Raw genomic sequence first — 21,201 nt, 5'->3', positions numbered from 1 at the left:
GCAGAACCCAAAAAAACTCCTTATAAACAGAGCAAAAAAATGACTCGTGCACATTATGGCCAACTGCCCTTGACTATCTGTGTCCTGAAAATTTAGGTTACCCAGATCAAGTGAAAATACAGATTTTTTCCACCAGTTAAAAGTAATCACATAGGCAGTTTGGAGGCCCCCAGAACTTACTTGGCTCAGTCTAATTCTTGACCTTCCCCCCCACCCCTCCACTCTCTGATTTGCTCACCTCGATTATCTTTTTCCAATTTGTCCTCCTTGCTTACTGTTTTTGGTTCTCTGTGTCTTAAATATTGAGTCTGTTCTGGTCTGGCTATGGTCTGAAGAAGTGGGTCTGTCCCACGAAAGCTCACCTAATAAACTATTTTGCTAATCTTTAAAGTGCTACTTGACTGGTTTTTGTTTTGATAGTACTTTCCCTGCGTACCTCCACACAAAATCTTTCAATTTTCATGACCGATAAGACAAGTGTATCAATCAGTATTTGGCTTCTTGAGTTAAATGAGTTATCAGGCCAAAAAAAGATTTCCCCTTGTCTCTGTTGATAAAAAGTTTTCCAAAGGCCTAACTTGTCAAACCTAACACACCAAATATAGATTTGGATACTCAAGTTACTATGGAGTAAGTAAGTCCAGAGATTTCATATTTTAATAAAGCTACATTTCTCTCATTTCATAATGGTTTTACTGTTGTTCCATAATAGTTAACATCCTCAGGATATTATACCAAACCTTATTAAGCAAGCCTATTATCAAAAAAGAAATCAAGAGAGACGGACAGTAGGTGAAAGAAGAGCAATTCTTCTTGGATGACCAACATTTTAAGAGATGTATTTTATTCTCTCTGCTTCTTCAAATTTTACATTTACCCTTTTAAAAAATGAAATAACAGTTAAGAAAGAAAGCAATCTAAATCCTTACAAGACAGGTAGTAGTTCCTGCCTCTGGAATTCAGGACTGTATTTAGGGATTGTATTTGATGCATGAGGCAAGGAGTTTATGGGTAAAGTCAAGCATTGTCTCTTCCCCATCAAATGAGATGGGGCTTCACTTGAAGAGATCCACAAATATTTTTTATGGGGCTTGTTGATAATTTATAGAATATGGGGTTCACATAGATTATAGTTTAAATGAATTCAACATTAACTGGAAATTGTGAGGGTCTTTATGTGTCTAAGAGTGTTCCCCTTGTACCTTCCCACTACTGTTTCCTGCAAAGGGTGTATTTCAAAAGTTATTCAGTATGAGTTATCGTTGTCTAAGCATGATACCGCTCAATGCTGCAGTCACTTTGACAAAAATTCCAAAAGCCTCTCTGACCACTCTGGCGCTTTACCATTTATGTTGCACCTACATGAACTCTGCTATAAATTAAAAAAAAAACAAACAAAAAAACTGTCATTTGTGCATTTGACAATTTGACATCACTTTATGTAGAGTCACCTGTATTCTACTACCAGCATAATAGGTCAGTCAAATTTTAACCTTTGCCACAAAAGATACTTAACACCAACTTGGGAACAGAGATATTGTTTAATAGTTACAGTAGTCCCTCGAGTTATGCGAGGGTTTCATTCCCATGCACCCTCGTATAATTCGAATTTCGTGTGAGTCACGGCAGGCTTTCTTCCCCAGCCAAATGCATATTCTGCAGCAGGGGAAGCAGCAGGAGCACCTGGAGCTCCTATTGAAAGGGAAGTCCCGGGGTAGGGGTGGAGAGGGCAGTTGGGGAGGGTTAAGATTGGCAGTTGGTTGGGGACATGAGTGGGGGCCAAAGGGGTGGGGGGTGTAGTTGAGTTGGAGCTGGGCCGTGGCGGGGGGCGGGGTTGAGCCAGAGACACACAGCCATGCAGGGGGTGAGCTAGAGCTAGGCATGGGCGGGGGGTGAGCCAGAGCTGGGTACAGGGGGGTGGTGAGCCAGAGCCACATGGGAGGGGGTGAACCAGGGTCAGCAACGTTTGAACCAGGGTCATGTGGGGGGCAGGGGGGGGGTGTGAGCCAGGGTCAGGGAGAGCAGGATTTTGAGTTGCACATAACTCACGTTAATGTGAGTTAAGCACAATTTGAAATCATGCGTTTTGAGGGTTTATTGTATTTAAAATCAGGATATATTATTTAAAGAGTATTCTGTGAGAAGCTGGAATAGTTTTAAATTAGTAAGTTTTTAAAAGATCAAGACAACAGCATCCCTTTAAATACGCTCAATAATATCTCATTAAAAATCGATAGCTATTCCTGATGGTTTCTCTCCTGCACCACAAGCAAACATTATGCTGATCAGTATTGGATGCAGGATGAGAACATGTTGGAAAGGCATTTTATGATATATAATTAGATCCCCACAGACAAAAAAAAAACACTCAAAGAAGCTAATGGAATAAACCATATAAGACTATTTTTATTCTGCCGTTTCCTAACAATTTTTCATACAGGTTTTTTAAAATAAATCAATTTAATGATCAATCGTCTGAAAAAAATTTCAGAATGTATGTGCAGTGCTGTCCAAAAGATTTTTATTGATGAGCTCCTTATGCTATTGTTCAGAACAATTATTTTTAAATTATTCCCTTGAAGTTTCCATAGTACAGACTCAAATTACGCAGAACAATGGAAATTCCAGGAATTATTTGTGTTGTACTATAGTAAATAATACAAATGGATACCAATATGATCACTTGACAACCTGTTCCTATTCCCAGTCTACTCACTAGTGAAATATTTTGGACGTACTGATCTCATTTTAATACATATATATGGCAACGTAGTGAGGTATAGTGGCCTCCCCTTGATTTGGAGGCAGAGAAGGCCTCCCAGAGGCCTTGGTGGGTGGACCCAGAGCACCTGTGCCCCACCCCACAGTGAGCCGCACCTGGGACTGGAAGTGCCAGGGGCAGAACCAGGGGCTTAGTGAAAAGCCAGCCTCTGAGCAGAGCAGAGGCTCTTGGTTGGGCTCCTGCCAGCAGGAGCCGAAAGTCTCGGGACATATTGACAGACTAGCTGGAACCCCAGTCCAGCTGCCCTGGCCAAACTAGACAGCAATGACCAAGCCTACATTTGGTCCAGTATCTGGAGTTCCCAGACCTACCTGCGCCCTCAGGTCCATGGCGAGTCCCATGCCCCATGAACCAACCAGAGCCGGTGAGCTTGCCCATGGCCACCTACCCCAAGGACCCAGACCTGATTCCTCCAGCGAGCCTTCCCACTGCTAGTTACCCTGAGGTCCAGGGCATGCTAGAGTCTAGGATCCTACCTGCCACCAGCAACCCTAAACCCTCTGACCTGATGGGGCCTGAAGGCCTGCCACCAGTCTGTTTCTCAAACGATGTGGAGATGCCCAACTGGCAAGAGTTAGCCACAGCTACCTACCCTGAAGGCCCCGAGTGGGGACCCACACTAATGGAAACAGAGGTAGGAAGTGGCCCAGGGGACGCTCCACCAGAGCCCATGTTGGTGTGTTGCAGTCTGGATTCCCATCAACCGGCTCCTTGTGGGAGCTGTTGCTAGGGCCCCGGGCCAGGGAGCAGTGGAGTGGGTGGGCTTGCACCCCCCCATCCATTCCCTGAGGGAGGCTGCCCCTCACTCTCCCTTCCCTGCACAATGTGGTGGCTGTGTGCCACTTACTTTGCTCTGTGCTAGGGTCTACCCCTGTTATGTTTGGACCATTAAGCCTCTGGACTGTGTGTGTTCAATGGCCCACCCTGAATCAGGGCCTGGGCTCTCTACTGATGTGACTGGTTGCAGCCCCACCCTGAACCAGGGCCTGGGCCACCTAGATTGTTACCTGTGGTTGTTCCCCGTCCTGCCCTGGACCAGGGCCTGGGCTTTCTACAAACTGTGTGTGTTTGCTGCCTGCCTTGAACCAGCGCCTGGGCCTCCGAGACTGCTAACTGTGTGTGTTCACTGCCCCACCCTGCACCAGGGCCTGGGTGCTCCTAAACTGTGTTTGCTCCCCCGCCCAGAACCAGGGCCTTGATCTCTAGGACTTGTGTTGCGTATGGCCCCGCCTGAAGCGAGGCCAGGGCTCCTGAACTTATAAGTGGTTAACCGGGCATGCCCACTGTCTGCCCTGGCCTAGGACTAAGACCCTTGAACTATGTACCTGTTGCCCACTTGAAGCAAGGCTGGGCTCCTGACCTACTGTCTCTCACCCACCTGAAGCAAGGCTGTGGTTAGTGGACTACTGATCTGGGGGTTTGTTGTGGTACTCATGGCAGTGGGGCGGAGGGACCACCCAGTGACTGGGAGGGTGTGGGGAGGAACTCTCCGGGAAGCCAATGTGGTTACAGGCAATTTGTTCATACACATGCATTTTTTTAGCACAGAATCACAGGGACCATACAACTTAGAAAAAAGTTAAAAAAAAAAAAAAAAAAGTCAGTTGTTCACCAAAGAGGAGAAGCCATGGAACAAATGGTTTCAATTGTGTTTCATTTTTGTTTTTCGTTCTGTGAAGGACAATTCAATGAATGGATGAAAAGACCTTATATTTTTGGTATGTGAGATTATTCTTCATTCCTTCTGTCTCTCTACCTCTCACTCCCCTTTCTATCTTATATAATGTGTAGAAAATGAATTGACAGTCTGACCCTGTGTACCCCTGATCTCATCAGCCATGCTGATGTAGTGGCAGTTCAGGGATCTCAGAAAGGTAACTCAGGGAAACCAATCCTAGTGAGTCATCAGATGCCATTATTTCTTCAGCTGCTATGAACAAACACCTCAACATGGTGTTAAAAGGGCAGCGGCATTTGACCCTTACCTTTTGCTAGAAGAAGTTTCTTTATGTTAGTTCAAGAATCCTGGTCAAATTCCCATATGAGAAGTATGTGTTACACCTCATCTAAATTGCCCCTGGAGAGTCCCCTGGAAAAGCTCACCTTATAATTTCATATTTATATTGGCAGAAGAAGAGGCAGGCATGATAAAAATACAGGGCTGTACAAAATAAAGACTGTGGGCTGTATCCACCCTGCCAAGCACCAGGAACCAGCCTGCAGATGCAGCAGGGAGCTTCCTGCCTGTCCCAGTCCTGCACACAGCTCATAAAAGTAGCTTCAGAGCCTCGTTTGTATTTCAATACCTGCAAACCCAGGGGGAAGGAGCAGAGGCTTTCAAATTCCTTTGGCTGGTTTCTGGCCAATGGGAAGCTTCCTGTTTCAAGCAACCCTCTGTTTCTACTTAGGCTTGTAGCTACACATGTGGCCAAGCAGGCAGGGAGACTTCCTAAGAAATCTGTTGGGCTGCTGGCTGGGTGTCACCCAGATAAGTCTCCTGACTACAGCCTGCCTCTGGCACTCTCTATCTCCCTTCTCCCAATTACCTGCCCCTCCCCCACACCCTTCCACCATAACCAAAATCCTCTGCCCTTCCTCCTGCACCCATATCACTTCCCAGACCCTGCAGCCCATTCCCCACTCCAGGTCACAGCCTCCTGCTGCCTTAGGTCACAGCCCAAACCCATGCATCCCCTCCTACATCAGGTCACAACTGCCTCCTTCACCTAAACTCCCTCATAGTCCCCGCACATCCTTCCTGCAACCCAATCCCTTACCCCAAGTTCCCTTCTGTACCCAACCTCCATCCCAGACCCCGCATGTAAGAGTTTGGCTCCTGACCACATTCCAAATTGTTGGAGCGGACCCCTATCAAAAATTATTGCTTGTCCCTGTGCAAATACTTACACAACATGGCTACGTCTACACGTGCACCCAACATCGAAATAGGCTATTTCGACGAATAATGTCTACACGTCCTCCAGGGCCGGCAACGTCGATGTTCAACTTCGACGTTGCGCAGCCCGACATCGAAATGGGCGCAGCGAGGGAACGTCTACACGTCAAAGTACCACACATCGAAATAGGGATGCCAGGCACAGCTGCACACAGGGTCACAGGGCAGGCTAGCGCTTCCGGGGCAACAGCTAGCCGCTCCCTTAAAGGGCCCCTCCCACATACACACAGCCTGCACAGCACGCGGTCTGACGAGCCAGATAGGCACACAGACCCCGAGCGCCGCAGTTATGGACCCCCAGCAGCAGCAGCAGCAGCAGCAGCAGCAGCCGCAGCAGCAGCAGCTAGAGGTCCAGCCAGCCCTCCTGGCAGGAGCAGGGCTTGCCCTGGCTCTTGTCATGTTGGGGGCAGCTGAGCACCTTCCTGCCCCAGGGGAGGAGATGCCCCCGGGGCAGCAGGGCTTAGCCCCTACCCCTGCAGCACCCCGCTCCACCCCCCGCCTCACACGCCGGCGGCTGTGGAGCCACCCCACCAGCACCGACTGGTGGGAGCGCCTGGTGCTTGGGAAGTGGGACGACGAGCACTGGGTCCGCAACTTCAGGATGACCCGACAGACATTCCTGGAGCTGTGCCAGTGGCTCAGCCCCGCACTCCGGCACCGGGACACTGCCATGCGGCGTGCCCTCAGCGTGGAGAAACGGGTCGGCATCGCTGTCTGGAAGCTGGCCACTCCGGACAGCTACCGATCCGTGGGGCAGCAGTTTGGCGTCGGAAAGGCCACCGTCGGGGCTGTCTTCATGGAGGTAAGAGAAACCACAGGGGGAGGCCAGGGCAGAGCAGGGGGGCCAGGGCAGGCCAGGGGGGCCAGGGCAGAGCAGGGGGGCCAGGGCAGAGCAGGGGGGCCAGGGCAGAGCAGGGCAGGCCAGGGGGGCCAGGGCAGAGCAGGGGGGCCAGGGCAGAGCAGGGCAGGCCAGGGGGGCCAGGGCAGAGCAGGGCAGGCCAGGGCAGAGCAGGGCAGGCCGGGGGGGGTGGGGGGGCCGGGGGGGCCAGGGCAGGGCCATGCACACCCTGCTCACCCCTCATTGAGGCTGTCCCATGTGCTTTCCCTGCAGGTTGTGCGTGCCATCAACTCCATGCTCCTGCACAGACTCGTGAGGCTGGGGGACCCAGATGCCACCATTGCCGCCTTTGCCACCCTGGGCTTCCCCAACTGCTTCGGGGCTCTGGATGGGACCCACATCCCCATCCGCGCCCCGGACCACAGCGGAGGCCGATACGTGAACCGGAAGGGCTACCATTCAGTCGTCCTGCAGGCCTTGGTGGACAGCCGGGGACGGTTCCAGGACATTTACGTGGGCTGGCCTGGCAGCACCCACGACGCCCGGGTTTTCCGCAACTCGGGCCTGTGCCGCCGGCTGGAGGCGGGGACCTACATCCCCCAGCGGGAGATCCCTCTGGGGGACACCACCATGCCCTTCTGCATGATTGCGGATGCGGCCTACCCCCTCCGGCCGTGGCTTATGCGCCCCTACACGGGCCACCTCTCTGCCAGCCAGGAGCGCTTCAACGCGCGCCTGAACCGTGCGCGCCAGGTGGTGGAGCGCTCCTTCGGCCGCCTCAAGGGACGATGGAGATGTCTCCTCACCCGCCTGGATGCCAGCCCCAACAACATCCCCCAGATTGTGGGTGCCTGCTGCGCCCTGCACAACCTTGTCGAGAGCAAGGGGGAGACCTTCCTTCAGGGCTGGGCCGCCGAGGCCGGCAGGGCACACCTCCAGCCACCTGCTGCCCCCAGTCGGCAGGTGGACCCAGAGGGGACCCGGGTCCGGGAGGCCCTGCGGGCCCACTTCGACAACCAGGCCGCGGGGTGAACTCTGCCCAGGCCCCCAACTGCCCGCCCCTTCCTCCCCCACACTCCTGCCTCAACGCCCACACCACCATGGGGCACCCCACCGCCCCCCCACCCCTTGTCCAGGAGAAACGACAGATCGAACTTGTGGGTGAACGTAAATGTTTTCTTTGGCTGAACCTTTTTTTTTTTTGAAATAGAAAAATATACACATGTGAAAGGGAAAGCAAAAAGGAGGGACAAACATGTAACAAAAGCAAGATGGGTACAAATAAAACTATGTACAACAATAAACTCCAAGCAGGGTGCGCCATCCACAAAAGGAAACCAAAAAGCAGGGAGGAGAACGGGGAGAACTATTTACAGGGGGGCGGGGCAAGCAGGGGCAGCACCCACCCACCCAGTCCCCAAAGTCTGTCCATCGGGGGGGGGGCCACGTCCCGGGCCCCTCACCCCCTACAGGCCCCCAGTGGGCGTTCCCGGCCGGGAGCTCCGGCGGGCCTGCAGTCTGGTCCGCGGCTGGGTGGGAGCGGGCTCCACCAGAAGATATCGGCGCCGGCGAGTCTCGGGTGGCTCCAGGGGTCCCTCGGCGCGGTGGCCCTCGCGGGGAGGTGGTGGGGCGACGGCGGACGGGCCAGCGGCGGCTGCAGCAGCTGGTGGTGGGGCTGCAGGAGCGGCCATGGCGGGCGGTGGCGCGGCATGGGGGGCCAGGAAATCAACCAGGCGGTTGACAGTGTCCACCAGGGCCCCCCATGACTCGCGGCGCCAGGCCAGCGCCTGCTCCTGCAGCCGGATGTAGTGCTGCGACACCTCCAGCTGCCGCTCCGACACCTCCAGCTGCCGCTCCGACACCTCCAGCTGCCGGCGATGGATGGCCAGCAGCTGGGGGTCTGTGGCCACCGCCGGCAGTAGGCGCGGGGTCCGCCGTCTTGCCCTCCGCGGGGCCGGTGGTTCCTCGGCCGAGGGGCTTCCCTGGAGCGAGGGTCCCGGAGGACTCTCCGGGACGACCGACGCCTCGCCGGCGCTCTCTTCCGGTCCTTCGGATGGTGCCGGTGCAGGTGCAGGACACAGGAGAGGAGGGGGGAAAGAAGAATGGAGACAGGCGTTAGTGTCGTCCCCGAGCCGTGGCCTTTGTCCCCCCCACCCTGTGCTGCAGGTTCCCCATCCCCGTCCCCGGGAGATGCTGCTGTGATGGATGGGGTTCAGGGGTCCCCCTGCCCTGCAGCCCGTCCCCTGGTGGGAGCGACTCTCACTTCAGCCCGCAGGGTCTGAGAGCAGGAGAGGTTTCTTAGGCCACAGCTGGCCAGTTTCTGGCAGGAGTGACAGCACCAGCTGTCGGAAGAGACAGTCCTCCCAACTCGTCGTGGGGAGAAGACCCCAAGGGGGGGCCCCTCTGCGATGCAGCTTTCCCCCTCCTCTGGCTGGCTGCCTACCAGCTCTCCCTTCCCCTAGCCTCTACCTGTGGCCCCCGCCCTTGCCCCCCAATTCCAAGCCAGCTCGGCTCCTCCCTCCTGTTTGTTCAGGGCAGAGGTGTCACCTGCCAGCTGTAGCGCCAGGATCCTCCTTTGGCCCTGGGAGCTCCTCGGCTCGGGTGGCTCATCTGTAGCCTAGGTCTCCCTTTGGCACTCCCCCCACTCCATCGCCTGCTGGTGCTGCGGGGTGTCCCACCCCCTCCGCCCGGGGGCCCCTCGAGGTTCCGCTCCCCCCTGGCCTGGGGATGGGGCATGGCACTGTCATGCAGGGTGGCGGGGGGCAGGGGCTGCTGGCTGCAGTGCTGTGAGGGCCCTGTCCCTGGTGTCCTTGGGGCCATGGCCATGTGAGCGTGTGGGGGGCCCTGGACACATCTCTGTTCCCCCCGCCCCTCCAGCCCCGGGGTATCCACCAGAGAGGGGTACCTACCTGTGGGTCCGCTCCCATGGTCCGGAGATCCCCGGGGGTCGGAGGCCCTGCTGCTGCTCCGGGATGGCAGGAGGAGGATCTGCAGGCTGGAATCAGTGGAGGAGGAGCCCCCCTCCTCCTCCTCCTCCCCCTGCCGTGATGTCCCGGGGATGGCCTCCGGGGGGGACCCCCGGGGTGCGGGGCTTACCTCCGGGCTGGAGCCCGGCTGCAGGGCCTGCTGGGGCTCGTCAGCCGAAGTGTCAAGGGTGGCCGGAGGGGAGGAGGTGTGCCGGGAGCCCAGGATGTCCCTGAGCTCCCTGTAAAAGGGGCAAGTGACTGGGGCGGCCCCAGATCGGCTGGCCGCATCCCGGGCCCGGGAGTAACCCTGCCGCAGCTCCTTCACCTTGCTGCGGACATGGTCAGGAGTGCGGGCAGGGTGACCCCGGGCAGCCAGGCCGTCGGCCAGCCGAGCGAACGCATCCGCGTTCCGTCTCTTGCTCCCCACTACCTGGAGCACCTCCTCCTCGCTCCAGAGCCCCAGCAGGTACCGCAGCTCGGCCTCCGTCCAGGAGGGGCCCCGCTGCCGCTTGCCAGACTGCTTGGTCCTCTGGCTCTGCTGGCTGCCCTGGCTGCCCTTGGGGGGGGGGCCCTGGGGGCGCTGGGGAGGCTGCTGGGCAGCCATGGCTGCTGCAGGGGCTGAGGGCTGGACAGGCTCTGCACCGCGTGTGCAGGCAGGAGCCTGCACGTTCCCTCAGCCTCCTGCAGTCAGGGCGGGGGAGGGTGCCTTTAAGGGGCCGCTCCACGCGGCCACCAGTGAGCTGCGGGGCTGGAGAGAGCGTCTCTCAACCCCCCAGCTGATGGGCACCATGGAGGACCCGTCAATTTCGACGTTGCGGGACGCGGATCGTCTACACTGTCCCTACTTCGACGTTGAACGTCGAAGTAGGGCGCTATTCCCATCCGCTCATGGGGTTAGCGACTTCGACGTCTCGCCGCCTAACGTCGATTTCAACTTCGAAATAGCGCCCGACGCGTGTAGACGTGACGGGCGCTATTTCGAAGTTGGTGCCGCTACTTCGAAGTAGCGTGCACGTGTAGACGCAGCTCATCTGTCCCATAGGGACAGAAGATGGTGGTCTTCAAGATACATAAAGAAAAGTTGTTACATTCAAAAGAAGCAGTGTATCCTAATCTGTCATGCAGGCTTACTTAAACTGCTGCGATTTTACAAGTCAGAAATATCTGTACTTCTATGTTGGACATAGCAATATTTATGAGCAATCTGTATAATTAATAGTAGCATTTGTCAAACATTTGTATTGGGACCCATTTGAACAAGAATATAAAAATGTAAAATCATTATTACTGAAGCAAAAAAAAAGGTTAAGAAATTCATTCTTGAAGGCAGCATGATCGAACTAATAATACTACAAGCATAGTAACAGAGCAATAGCTGTACTAGTCTACGTATTATGAAAATAAAAACACAGTCCGGTAGCACTTAGAAGACTAACAACATATAGTGTAGTGTATAAGAAATTATTTTGCTAGTCTTTAAACTACAAGCATAGTATATCTTACAATATTTAAACAGAGAGCAACAGCAATAATATTTAATATTTATCTAATGTTTGGCAGTTTCATAATGCTACAGATAGAACTCCAGAAAAGCACGTATTCCAGAGAGGGCTCCAATAAAACCTTACCACCAACTCAGGCACCTGTAATAACTTTGCATTTTTCCAATTTTTATAATGCAGACCATGCCATCCAGAAGAGTACAATTTTGTTGTAAACTACGCAACGAGCACCTGAAGCAGATTGTCATTTCTAGATAGCCAGGCCTCAGTCAAACCCAGTCACATCTATTACAAAATTTATCTGCTTGATTTATGCAGAAGCTAAACACATCAGGGCTTAGTGAGCAAAGTGTCCATACGAAAAAAAATCACTCCTTTGTCCACTACAATAGAGGAAACCAATGTCATAAAGGCATAATTTCCACAAAATCTCATATCACTCTAATGAAGAGTGCCATAAATATTCTATGATTTTCAATAGGCTATCGGAAGGAAGTCTAACAAAACAAAAAACTCAGGCAACCTGCACTAGAGGAGCAAATACTTTTACAGTTTGAAAATCTTTTTAAGATCTGGGGAGTTCAGTTAATAAGACTAAAATACTTTTACTGGTGGCAGATGTTGTTATATGTAATTTAAAAAAGCTGTGCCCATATGGTCAAGATAGCCTTAATTTGTTTTAACAGAAAATAATTATTTAGACAGCTTTATAAGAAGACAACATTAAAAAATAGCACACCTGTTATAATTAAATAAGTAGGGATGGTATTTTTCAAGTAAAGCTGCATAAGTCTAATACCTCTCTATTTATTATTTGTTAAAAACTGACAGAATGGTTAGCACCTTATATAGGTAGTCCGTTATGTTGAACAATGACATCTTGAGCTTGCACAGGCTCATTGGTTGTGGACCCGCATGTGGCTGAGGAGTCCAAGCTTTGAACGGCATGGGCGTTCACAAAGGGGGAAAGGGAATTCTCCTGGCTCTGTTGGTGCGGCTGCTGCTGTTGCTTTCTTCCTATCACGAGCATCAATGAGGCATATAAGTCGCAGCTCTTCAAAGTTGTCATACGAGTGTTGTACAAGAGCACGCACACCTGTTTGGTCTTTCGCAAGCTGTTCTAGCTGATCTGGTTTTAAACCAGCATGAACAATATTGGCCTTCACGCAGTCTTTATACCTCTTGCAAGGCCTACCTTGATTCCTTTTGCCCTGGGAGAGCTCACCATAGAGGAGTTGTTTAGGGATTCTTGACTCGCCCATTCGGATGACGTGCACTGTCCAGCAAAGCTGAGCTTTCAGAATCATGGCTTCGATGCTAGTGGTTCCTGCTCTGTCCAGGACTTCCAGGTTCATAACTCTGTCCTGCCATCAAATGTGCAGTATTGACCTCAGGCTGCGTGTGTGGAAGCGCTCCAGAGGTTTAATATGTTTTCTGTACAAGGTCCAGGTCTCACAGCCATACAGGAAACTGGTCAGGACTACAGCCTTGTACACTTTCAATTTAGTGGATTGTCAGATATTGTGCTGATTCAACACTCGCACAGTCAGACATCCTAGTGCCCGGCTGGCCTGGCAGATTGTGGCATTGATTTCTTTGTCACGGGAGCCATCATTGGCTATCACACTGCCAAAGTAGTTGAACTCCTCTACTGTTTTTAATCCTGTTCCTTCAATAAAGACTGAAGCGGGGAGAGCAGCAGATCAGGTTGAAATAGCACCTCGGTCTTTCCTAGGCTGATAGTCAAACCAAAGAGGTGAGTGGCATCAGCAAACTTGTTGACGATGAGCTGAAGATCAGATTCCTTGTGTGCCATAAATGCACAGTCACCAGCAAAAAGGGCTTCAAGTACAAGCCTCTCAAGCATCTTGGTTTTAGCATTCAGACGACAAAGGTGAAAAAGTGACCCATCAAGTCTCTATCTTATGAAGACTCCATGGTCCAGATCCCTAACTGCATGGCTGAGGACACACGTGAAAAAGAGCTTGAAGAACACTGGGGCCAGCACACACCCTTGCATCACACCATTGGAAATCTCAACTGGATCTGAGGATTCGCCATTTAAAAGAACAAAGCCAGTCATGTCATCGTGGAACAGTCATATGAAGATTTCTGGATCTTCTCGGGCAGCCAAGTTTTGACAGGATAATCTACAGGGCTTCTCTGTTAATGGTGTCAAATGCCTTGGTCAGGTCTACAAAGACAGCTTACAGATCCAAGTTCTGCTCTCTGCACTTTTCCTGGACCTGACGAACAGCAAAGATCATATCAATAGTGCTGCAGCCTGGGCGAAAACCATACTGTGCCTATGGTAGGTTCTTCTCTGAGATGCTGGTGATCAGACGGTTGAGGATGACTCAAGCCAAGATCTTCCCAACAGTACAGAGAAGGGAGATGCCCTGGTAATTTCCACAGTCAGCTTTGTTGCCCTTGTTCTTGAAGAGGGAGATGATTGTGGCATCTTTAAAGTCTTTGGGCATGTCTTCTTCTTCCCAGATGCTGATCAAGATGTTGTGAAAGGTTTCAAGTGACACTAGTCCTGCCCCTTTGAAAATTTCAGCAGGGATACCGTCCATCCGAGGGGCTTTGCCAGAGCTGGTCTGGCTGATTGCCTTTTTGACCTCATGCATTGTAGGGGGCAGGTCAAGACTATCTATTGTGGGTTTCTGAGGGATCTGGACAGAGGGTCAACAATGGAGGGTCTGTTGAGAAGGTTGCTGAAGTGCTTTCTCCACCTATTGTTAATGCTGTTCTTCTCCCTCAGAAGGGTCATGCCATCTGCAGACAGGAGAGGTGTAGTACTCAGCTTTGAAGGTCCATATATAGCTTTGATAGCACTGAAGAACATTTTGGAGTTCTTGGTGTCAGCATTGTATTGGACTTCATCAGCTGTATTCTCCCACCACTCATCTTGCATTTGGCAAAGTGCCGTTTGCGCCTGGCTCTGAAGGTGTTTGAAATGATCACGTTTGCAGATTGAGGACTGATCGTTTTGCCATTGCATAAATGTGTTTTGTTTTTCCTCTAAGATCTTCATGATGGCCTCGTCATTTTCATCAAATCAGGAACTCTCTTTTTCACTCCTAGTGTTGACTTGGCCAACTCAGTCACCAGTGTTTTGAACTGGTCCTACTTTTGTGTTGGGTCTCCAGTCAGAGGTCCATGGGACGTCAGCACTTCATCAAGGCAGGCTGCGAATTTCTCATGATGACCAGTATGTTGCAGCTTCCCAATGTTGAAGGAGGGTCTGACAACCTTGAGCTTCTTGAGGTGCAGTGGTGTGATGTGCAGCATAATGACTGATCTGATGAGTCTATGATCAGTCCAGCACTCAGCTCCCCGCATGGCCCTGGTGATATTAACATCTCAAATTTCCCACCTGCAACTGATGACGTAGTCAATCAGGTACCACTCTTTTGATCTCGGGTGCATCCATGTGGTCTTGTATTTATCAGCTTGCCTGAAGAGAGTGTTGATAATCGTCAGGTCGTTTTCTGCACACAAGCTCAGCAGAAGGTGGCCATTGGCATTCAAGTTACCAACACCATGATGCCCCAGCACCCCTTTCCAGGTCCTACAGTCCTCGCTGACCCTGGCGTTGAAGTCACCCAACAGGAGAAGCTTGTCACTAGGAGGAGTTGCTTTCACAAGATGGTCACGGTCCTCATAGAAACTTTCTTTTGCTTTTTGACTACTAGTCAGTGTGGGGGCATAAGTGCTGATGCCTGTAACATGGCAAGAGGTGTTGAGGGGGAAGCAGAGCTTGATCAGACGCTCACTGATGCAAGTTGGTAGGTCAGGAAGCTGGTGCAGACGTGATGTCTTGATGGCAAGTCCCACTCCATGGATTCTGTCTTCATTTTCTGGCCTGCCTTTCCAGAGGAAGGTTTAACCTCCTTTCGGTTCACAGACGGATCCTTTCTCTGCCAGCCTGGTCTCGCTCAGGGCGGCTATGTCAATGTTGTAAGGTGCTAATTCTCTTGCTATGAAGGCCGTTCTTCTCTCAGGTCTCATAGCATTCTCCCTGTCCAAGAGGGTGAGAACGTTCTATGCTGAAAATATCACCTTTCTTTTCACTGTTTGTCAACTGCTGTGAGGGTAAAACTGCCAGCTGCGGCATGCTGACCATTTTGGCTGGAATAAGCAATTTTTGGGACACCTTTTCTAATCCCCTCCCTCATTTTGAGGGTGAGTAGTGCTGTCCCTAAAAAGGCCTGCTCAGTGGCCTGGTATGCTGCCAAACTCCTCTGTCATCCCGGGGTCAGAGTTGAGTGACCAAAGTCCACAGGCCGCCTATGTGCAAGTTTGGGGCTACATCTCCCAGTGATCACCTCCACCTGACTCTTCACTCCTCTGCCATCACCATAGTACTCTGAGGTAGACAGAAGTGATGAGAATGTGCAAAGAACCTGTGCAGGAAAATGTTTAAAGTGGAAAAGCCATTGCACAGGGGCAGTTCCACTCTCTCAACCTCAGAAGCCTGGTTCCAGTGGTACGAAAACTCATCATGGCTGGGACTTTCCAGGCTGCAGTGGATGGCCATGCCGTCTTTGGTGCCTTGTCATGCTCTTCGCTCTCCACAGAGCGTTGCAGAACCGTCTTCCTGGTCTTTGGATCTTGCTGTTGATTTCATCCGCCTAGTCCGCCAGGGCCGACTTTGCATGCTGGGATAGGCAATTCCCTATGTCACCGCAGGTTTCAGACCTGTTGGTTACCCTCACCTGGTTTAGCCCATGTGTTGAAGTGGTTTATCGGGGTGTGGCCGCTGCATGGTACAGCTTCTTGGAGCCACCCGTGAGAGCTGGGTGCCAGGTGGGGACCAAAGGTGCACCAACTGCCCTGAAGAGACACAACATGTCCCCACACCAGAGGTGTTACCCCTCCCTAGACACCCCATACACCCATTAGCACCTTATAAGACCCAAAAATCAGAGAGTTTCTGCTACACATTTAAAACCAAAGTTCCCCAAACTAAATACTGAAAGAAGTATATATGCATTCTAAAATGGAAGTAAGTTTCACTGTGTTCAGAGAAATTGTCTACAACTGGAAAAGTGTTATTGGAAAAAAAATACTAATACAAAGAAAAATGTATTCTGCATACCTTCATTTGGTGTAGATTTAACCCAATTATAAAAGCATCAATCTAGACAGCTAATTAGTAAATGAAGACATACCATGTTTGTCCTCACCCACAATTATTTCAGATTTGAGGACAATTCATACCTTCAAATCAGTGGCACCGCGATGGGAACCCACATGGCCCCACAGTATGCCAACATTTTTGTGGCTGATCTGGAACAATGCTTCCTCAACTCTCATTCCCTAGCATCCCTGGCTCTCCTTGTGTGACACTGACGACATCTTCATCATCTGGACCCACGGGAAAGAGGTTCTTGACAAGTTCCACTGTGATTTCAACCTCCATCAACCTCAGCCTGGTCCAGTACACCCAAGAGATCCATTTCCAGGACACTACAGTGCAAATAAGTGATTGTCACATAAACACCACCCTATACTGGAAACACACATACTGCTGTTCTTACCTACATGCCTCCAGCTTCCATCCAGGGCACACCACATGATCTACTGACACAGCCTAGCACTGAGGTACAACCACATTTACTCCAATCCCTCACAAGACTTTTCCCAAGATTTCCTAAACCAGAATTCCCATCTGAGGAAGTGAAGAAACAGATTGACAGAGCCAGATGTACTCAGAAGCCTGCTGCTACATGATAGGCCCAACAATGAAAATAACAGAACACCACTGCTCATCACATACAGCCCACAGCTAAAATCTCTCCAGCGCATCATCAGTGATCTACAACCCATCCTGGACAACGATCCCTCACTCTCACAGACCTTGGGAGGCAAGCCACTCTTCGCCTACAGACAGCCTGCCAACCTGAAACAAATTCTCACCAGCAACTACAGACCACAAAACAGTAACTCTAACTCAGAAACCAATCCCTTCAACAAACCTCAGTGCCAACTCTACCCACATATCTACACCAGCAACACCATCACAGGACCTAACCACATCAACCATACTATCAGGGACTCATTCACCTGCACATCTATTAATGAAATATATGCCATCATGTGCCAGCAATGCCCCTCCGCCATATACATTGGCCAAACTGGATAGTCTCTATGCAAAAGAATAAATGGACACAAATCAGATATCAGGAATGGTAACATGCAAAAATCTGTAGAACACTTCAGTCTCCCTGGACACTCAGTAACAGATTTAAAAGTAGCCTTCCTCAACAAAAAAACTTCAAAAACAGACTCCAGAGAGAAATTGCAGAGCTACCATTCATTTGTAAATTTGACACAATCAACAAAGGATTGAACAGACACTGGGAATGGCCGGCCAATTACAAAAGCAGTTTCTCCTCTCTTGGTGTTAACTCCTCCACATCAGCTGCTGGAAGTGGACCACATCCTCCCTTACTGAATTGAACACTTCAGCTTTGGCTTTCCTCTTGATTGGCACTCTCTCCTTTCCATGATCCTATATAATTAGACCTGCTTCTGGAATCTCCACTATGTTACGTCTGTCGAAGTGGGTCTTTTTCCATGAAAGCTTATGCTCCAAAATATCTATTAGGCTATAAGGTGCCACAGGATATCTTGTTGTTTTTAAACTGGCTTCAGTATTTTAAAAAATGTTTTTATATATTCTGAATAGAGTAGACAAATATGGGCAGCTATTCTCAGAATCTTGTAGGTCTGCAAATTAAAGGATTTCCTAAAAATATAATCCAGTTTTCTAATAGGGCTCAGAAAAGAATGTTATCATGGAATCTGAATTATTATAACCCCCACAGTATCATAAGATATGCAATTACTCTCAGCAGTGAAGGAAATTGCATTTATTACCAGGGGTAGCTAATGATAATTATTTTTTGCAACTAATTTAACCTTTGACTACTGAATGGCTTAATTTAATTGCATTAGTGTCAATGCGAAATTATAAATCATTCTATTTCCATCTTTGCCTAGAGTGAGTGATATCTGAAACGTAACTCACGCAGAACTAGACAGACATCTTCAGGCAACATTCAATCAGCCACCTTGCTGTACCCTGCGGATTCTTTATTTTTGACATGCTGGCTGATTGTTTCAACAAATGTAACTGTTTCCACTGTTTGTGCAACACAGCATTAGTCACAAAACTCCAAATTAAAGCTTCAGGAAAGAGGCTCAGAAACATCTGACATTTAAAATTGATAAACCGATGTAATCATCCTGAGCCACACATTGATTTTTTCCAAGTTCCTTTGCCTATTTTTACTGGGCAAAACTCAGTTTTAAGTAACAAAAACTGATCTCTATAGAAACAAATCTTGTACGTTACTCTATACACAGTTTAGTCATCACAGCACATTTTTTAAATTAAATTGGCAATTGGAGACTGTATCACTGTCAATTTGTGTCAGTACCTTCACCACTTCTGCTTGCATTTGTGGGTGCTGTAAGAGGTCTGAGAGGAATAACAATGTCCTCCACATGAATCCCTTCTTCTGCATGCTTCTCAGAGACATGAGACAAGAGTTCTGACTGATTCGGTGAAAATAAGTTGCAAAGTTTACACATGAAGATGGAATTGATTCCTGAAAAAGAGAGAGGCGGAGAGAGTCATTAAATAAACTGCTGACATCAGAAATATTAAAAACCTGGTAGTTACTCAGATTATTTGCATTTTTTTTACCCAAACAGAAAATCACCAATTGTGGCAAAGACTACATTATATAGTTTTAATTAGTATTTTCTTAATTAAAAAAACCAACAATATTAGGTAGAGTCAAGAGCAAAGTAAAGGAGAACACTGTCTCAACCTCTTTTCACAGCCAGGAGGCAGAGCTGGCTGGGCAAACTCACACATATTACATCAAACAGGCTCTTCACTGGACAAAAGAAACAAAAGTTTATTTTTGTTTTCAGTATCACTGAGGGATTGGACTTCAAATTTGGCAGACACCTACTAGTCAAAACATGATACAAGACAGTGTACTGAACAGACTCAAGGGAAAACACCCTGATAAACATCCCAGCATCTTAACCTTCATCTAACAGCTCTGTATGGCTACTTCTATACGAGTTATTTCAAAATAACAGACGTTATTTTGAAATAACTTTGCGAGAGTCTACATTAAGCACACAGTATTTCAAAATAAATTCACAGTAGTGGGTTTGTTGTTTCAAAATTGGTAAACCTCATTGTACGAGGAATAACACCTGTGTTGAAATAGCAATTTCAAAATAGGTGCTGGTAAGACACAGAATACTGCTATTTTGAAATAAGCCACAATGGCATCCAATGGCACTCTTTTGAAATAGCACTATGTCTGGAAATGCGATTTTGAAATAAGTCCTTTTTCAAAAAAAAAAAAATTACCTCCAATACCTACAATTTTCAGACACATTTTTTTCTAACATTGCAACAAATTTGTTTAAACTTAGTCATCACTGGTTGGTTGGAAGAAATTGCCTATGGGCAATAAACTTATCATTGTACTTACGATTGTGCAAAAAAGATAAAATTAGATGAACATAAGTCCAATTTTTTTTATTCATTAAAAGGTTGAGAAACACTGAGTTAATGCATTCTCTGGAAGAGCTCTGTATACCCCCAGGGATACACATACCCCTGGTTGAGAACCACTGCCTTAGGGTATGTGGGGAACTGCAGCTTCCAGGAACTCTGCTCACTACACCTCTCTACTGCAGTGTCTTCTATGTGCAAGCTGAGCTCTGCAGAGTCCAGCAGCCCCTAGTGGTGGCCAGCAGCACGACAGCCCATTTTTGTTAAATTAATTTCTCCTAAATTCTGCACTGAGCAGTGGCACAGAACTCACCTAAGAATATCACACATGCTGCATTCAATGAAATAAACTGGATAGCCTGCACTCTGTTATTGGACTTCTGCATGCATTACTTTCATTCTTGCAGGGAGGGCTGTTTTTCTTTTGCCTGTTTGCGTGGGGGGGGCAAGATTAATGACAGTATCTGCTCATCTTTGAGATCAATACAAGTGTCGCCAAATTAATGCACACACCTAGGTCTCCTTTAACATCCCATGTTCCCGGAAAACTCTTAAAAGTACGTTTCATTAAATTATGTATGAAAGTTATTATTTAAAGCACATAATGTGTTCTCAAAAAGATCAGTAGGGTTCCTTCCAGCCATTTTGCAGTCTTGGCAATGCACAAATGATGGCATTTTTTTTTTAAAAATGCGTATTATGTAAATGATGGAAATGGTCCTTGGAATAAATTCCACTCGACTTGTTTAATGTATTCCTTTTTAAAATAAAATGTTATTTAACCGGCAGGTCAAAATTGCTCTAATGGTAAATATGTATTTAAGATTCATGCTATAAACAGTAAAAATACCAATGAACATTACACAAAAATGAAAAAGTTGATATGCAGTTCCCATAAGAGAAAGATAAATGCTCTAATATTCAGATGACATTCACTTCATGGGGTATTCTTATATGAATATAAGAATGGCCATATAGGGTCAGATCAAAGGTTTGTCTAGCCCATTATTGTGTCTTCTAAAACAGGACAAAGCCAGGTGCCTCAAAAAGAATGAACAGACTAGGTAATCTCATCAAGTGATCCATCTCGTCTTGTCCATTCCAAACTTCTAGTCAACAAGGGCGAGGGACACCATTCCTGCCCATTCTGGCTAATAACTGTTAGTGGCCTATCCTCCATAAACTGATTTAGCTCTTCTCTTCACCCTGTCAAAGTCAACATCCTCGGTTACACAGTTGCACCTTCATACAAAAAAATACTTCCTTTGGGGTGAGTCTACACCAGGAATAAACTCTGAAGTTAACTTTGAAGTATGGGAGCCCATATATGGGGTGTCCAGAGAGGGGCAGTACCTCTGATGTGGGGACTTGTATATATTCAGGGCAGTTTGTGCACCTTTGGTCCCCACATGGCACCCAGCTCTCACCTGCGGCTCCAAGAAACTGTAGCATGTAGCGGCCACTCCCTGATAAACCACTTCGACAGGCGGGCTAAACCAGGTGAGGATAGCCAACAGGTCTGAAACCTGCGGTGACATAGGGAATTGCCTATCCCAGCATGCAAAGTTGGCCCCGGCGGATTCGACAGATGAGATCAACAGCA

The 21,201-nt window shown here is 49.0% G+C and overlaps 1 protein-coding gene across 2 annotated transcripts in view; it reads right to left on the bottom strand.

Moving 5' to 3' along the window:
• Positions 1-21,201, bottom strand: part of ZFAT (zinc finger and AT-hook domain containing) — a 188,457-nt gene that overhangs the window by 140,030 nt on the left and 27,226 nt on the right. For both annotated transcript variants that reach the window (XR_012644333.1, XM_074986624.1), the window contains exon 2: positions 18,496-18,666. Coding sequence is in view for 1 of the 2 variants with exons in the window: in XM_074986624.1 (XP_074842725.1) it covers positions 18,496-18,666 (171 nt within the window). In the remaining variant the exon portion in view is untranslated. The remainder of the gene's footprint in view (positions 1-18,495; positions 18,667-21,201) is intronic.

The sequence above is a fragment of the Carettochelys insculpta genome, chromosome 2, assembly GCF_033958435.1.
Source record: "Carettochelys insculpta isolate YL-2023 chromosome 2, ASM3395843v1, whole genome shotgun sequence".
NCBI classification, from domain to species: domain Eukaryota; kingdom Metazoa; phylum Chordata; order Testudines; family Carettochelyidae; genus Carettochelys; species Carettochelys insculpta.
This window is presented reverse-complemented; position numbering and strand designations above follow the sequence as displayed.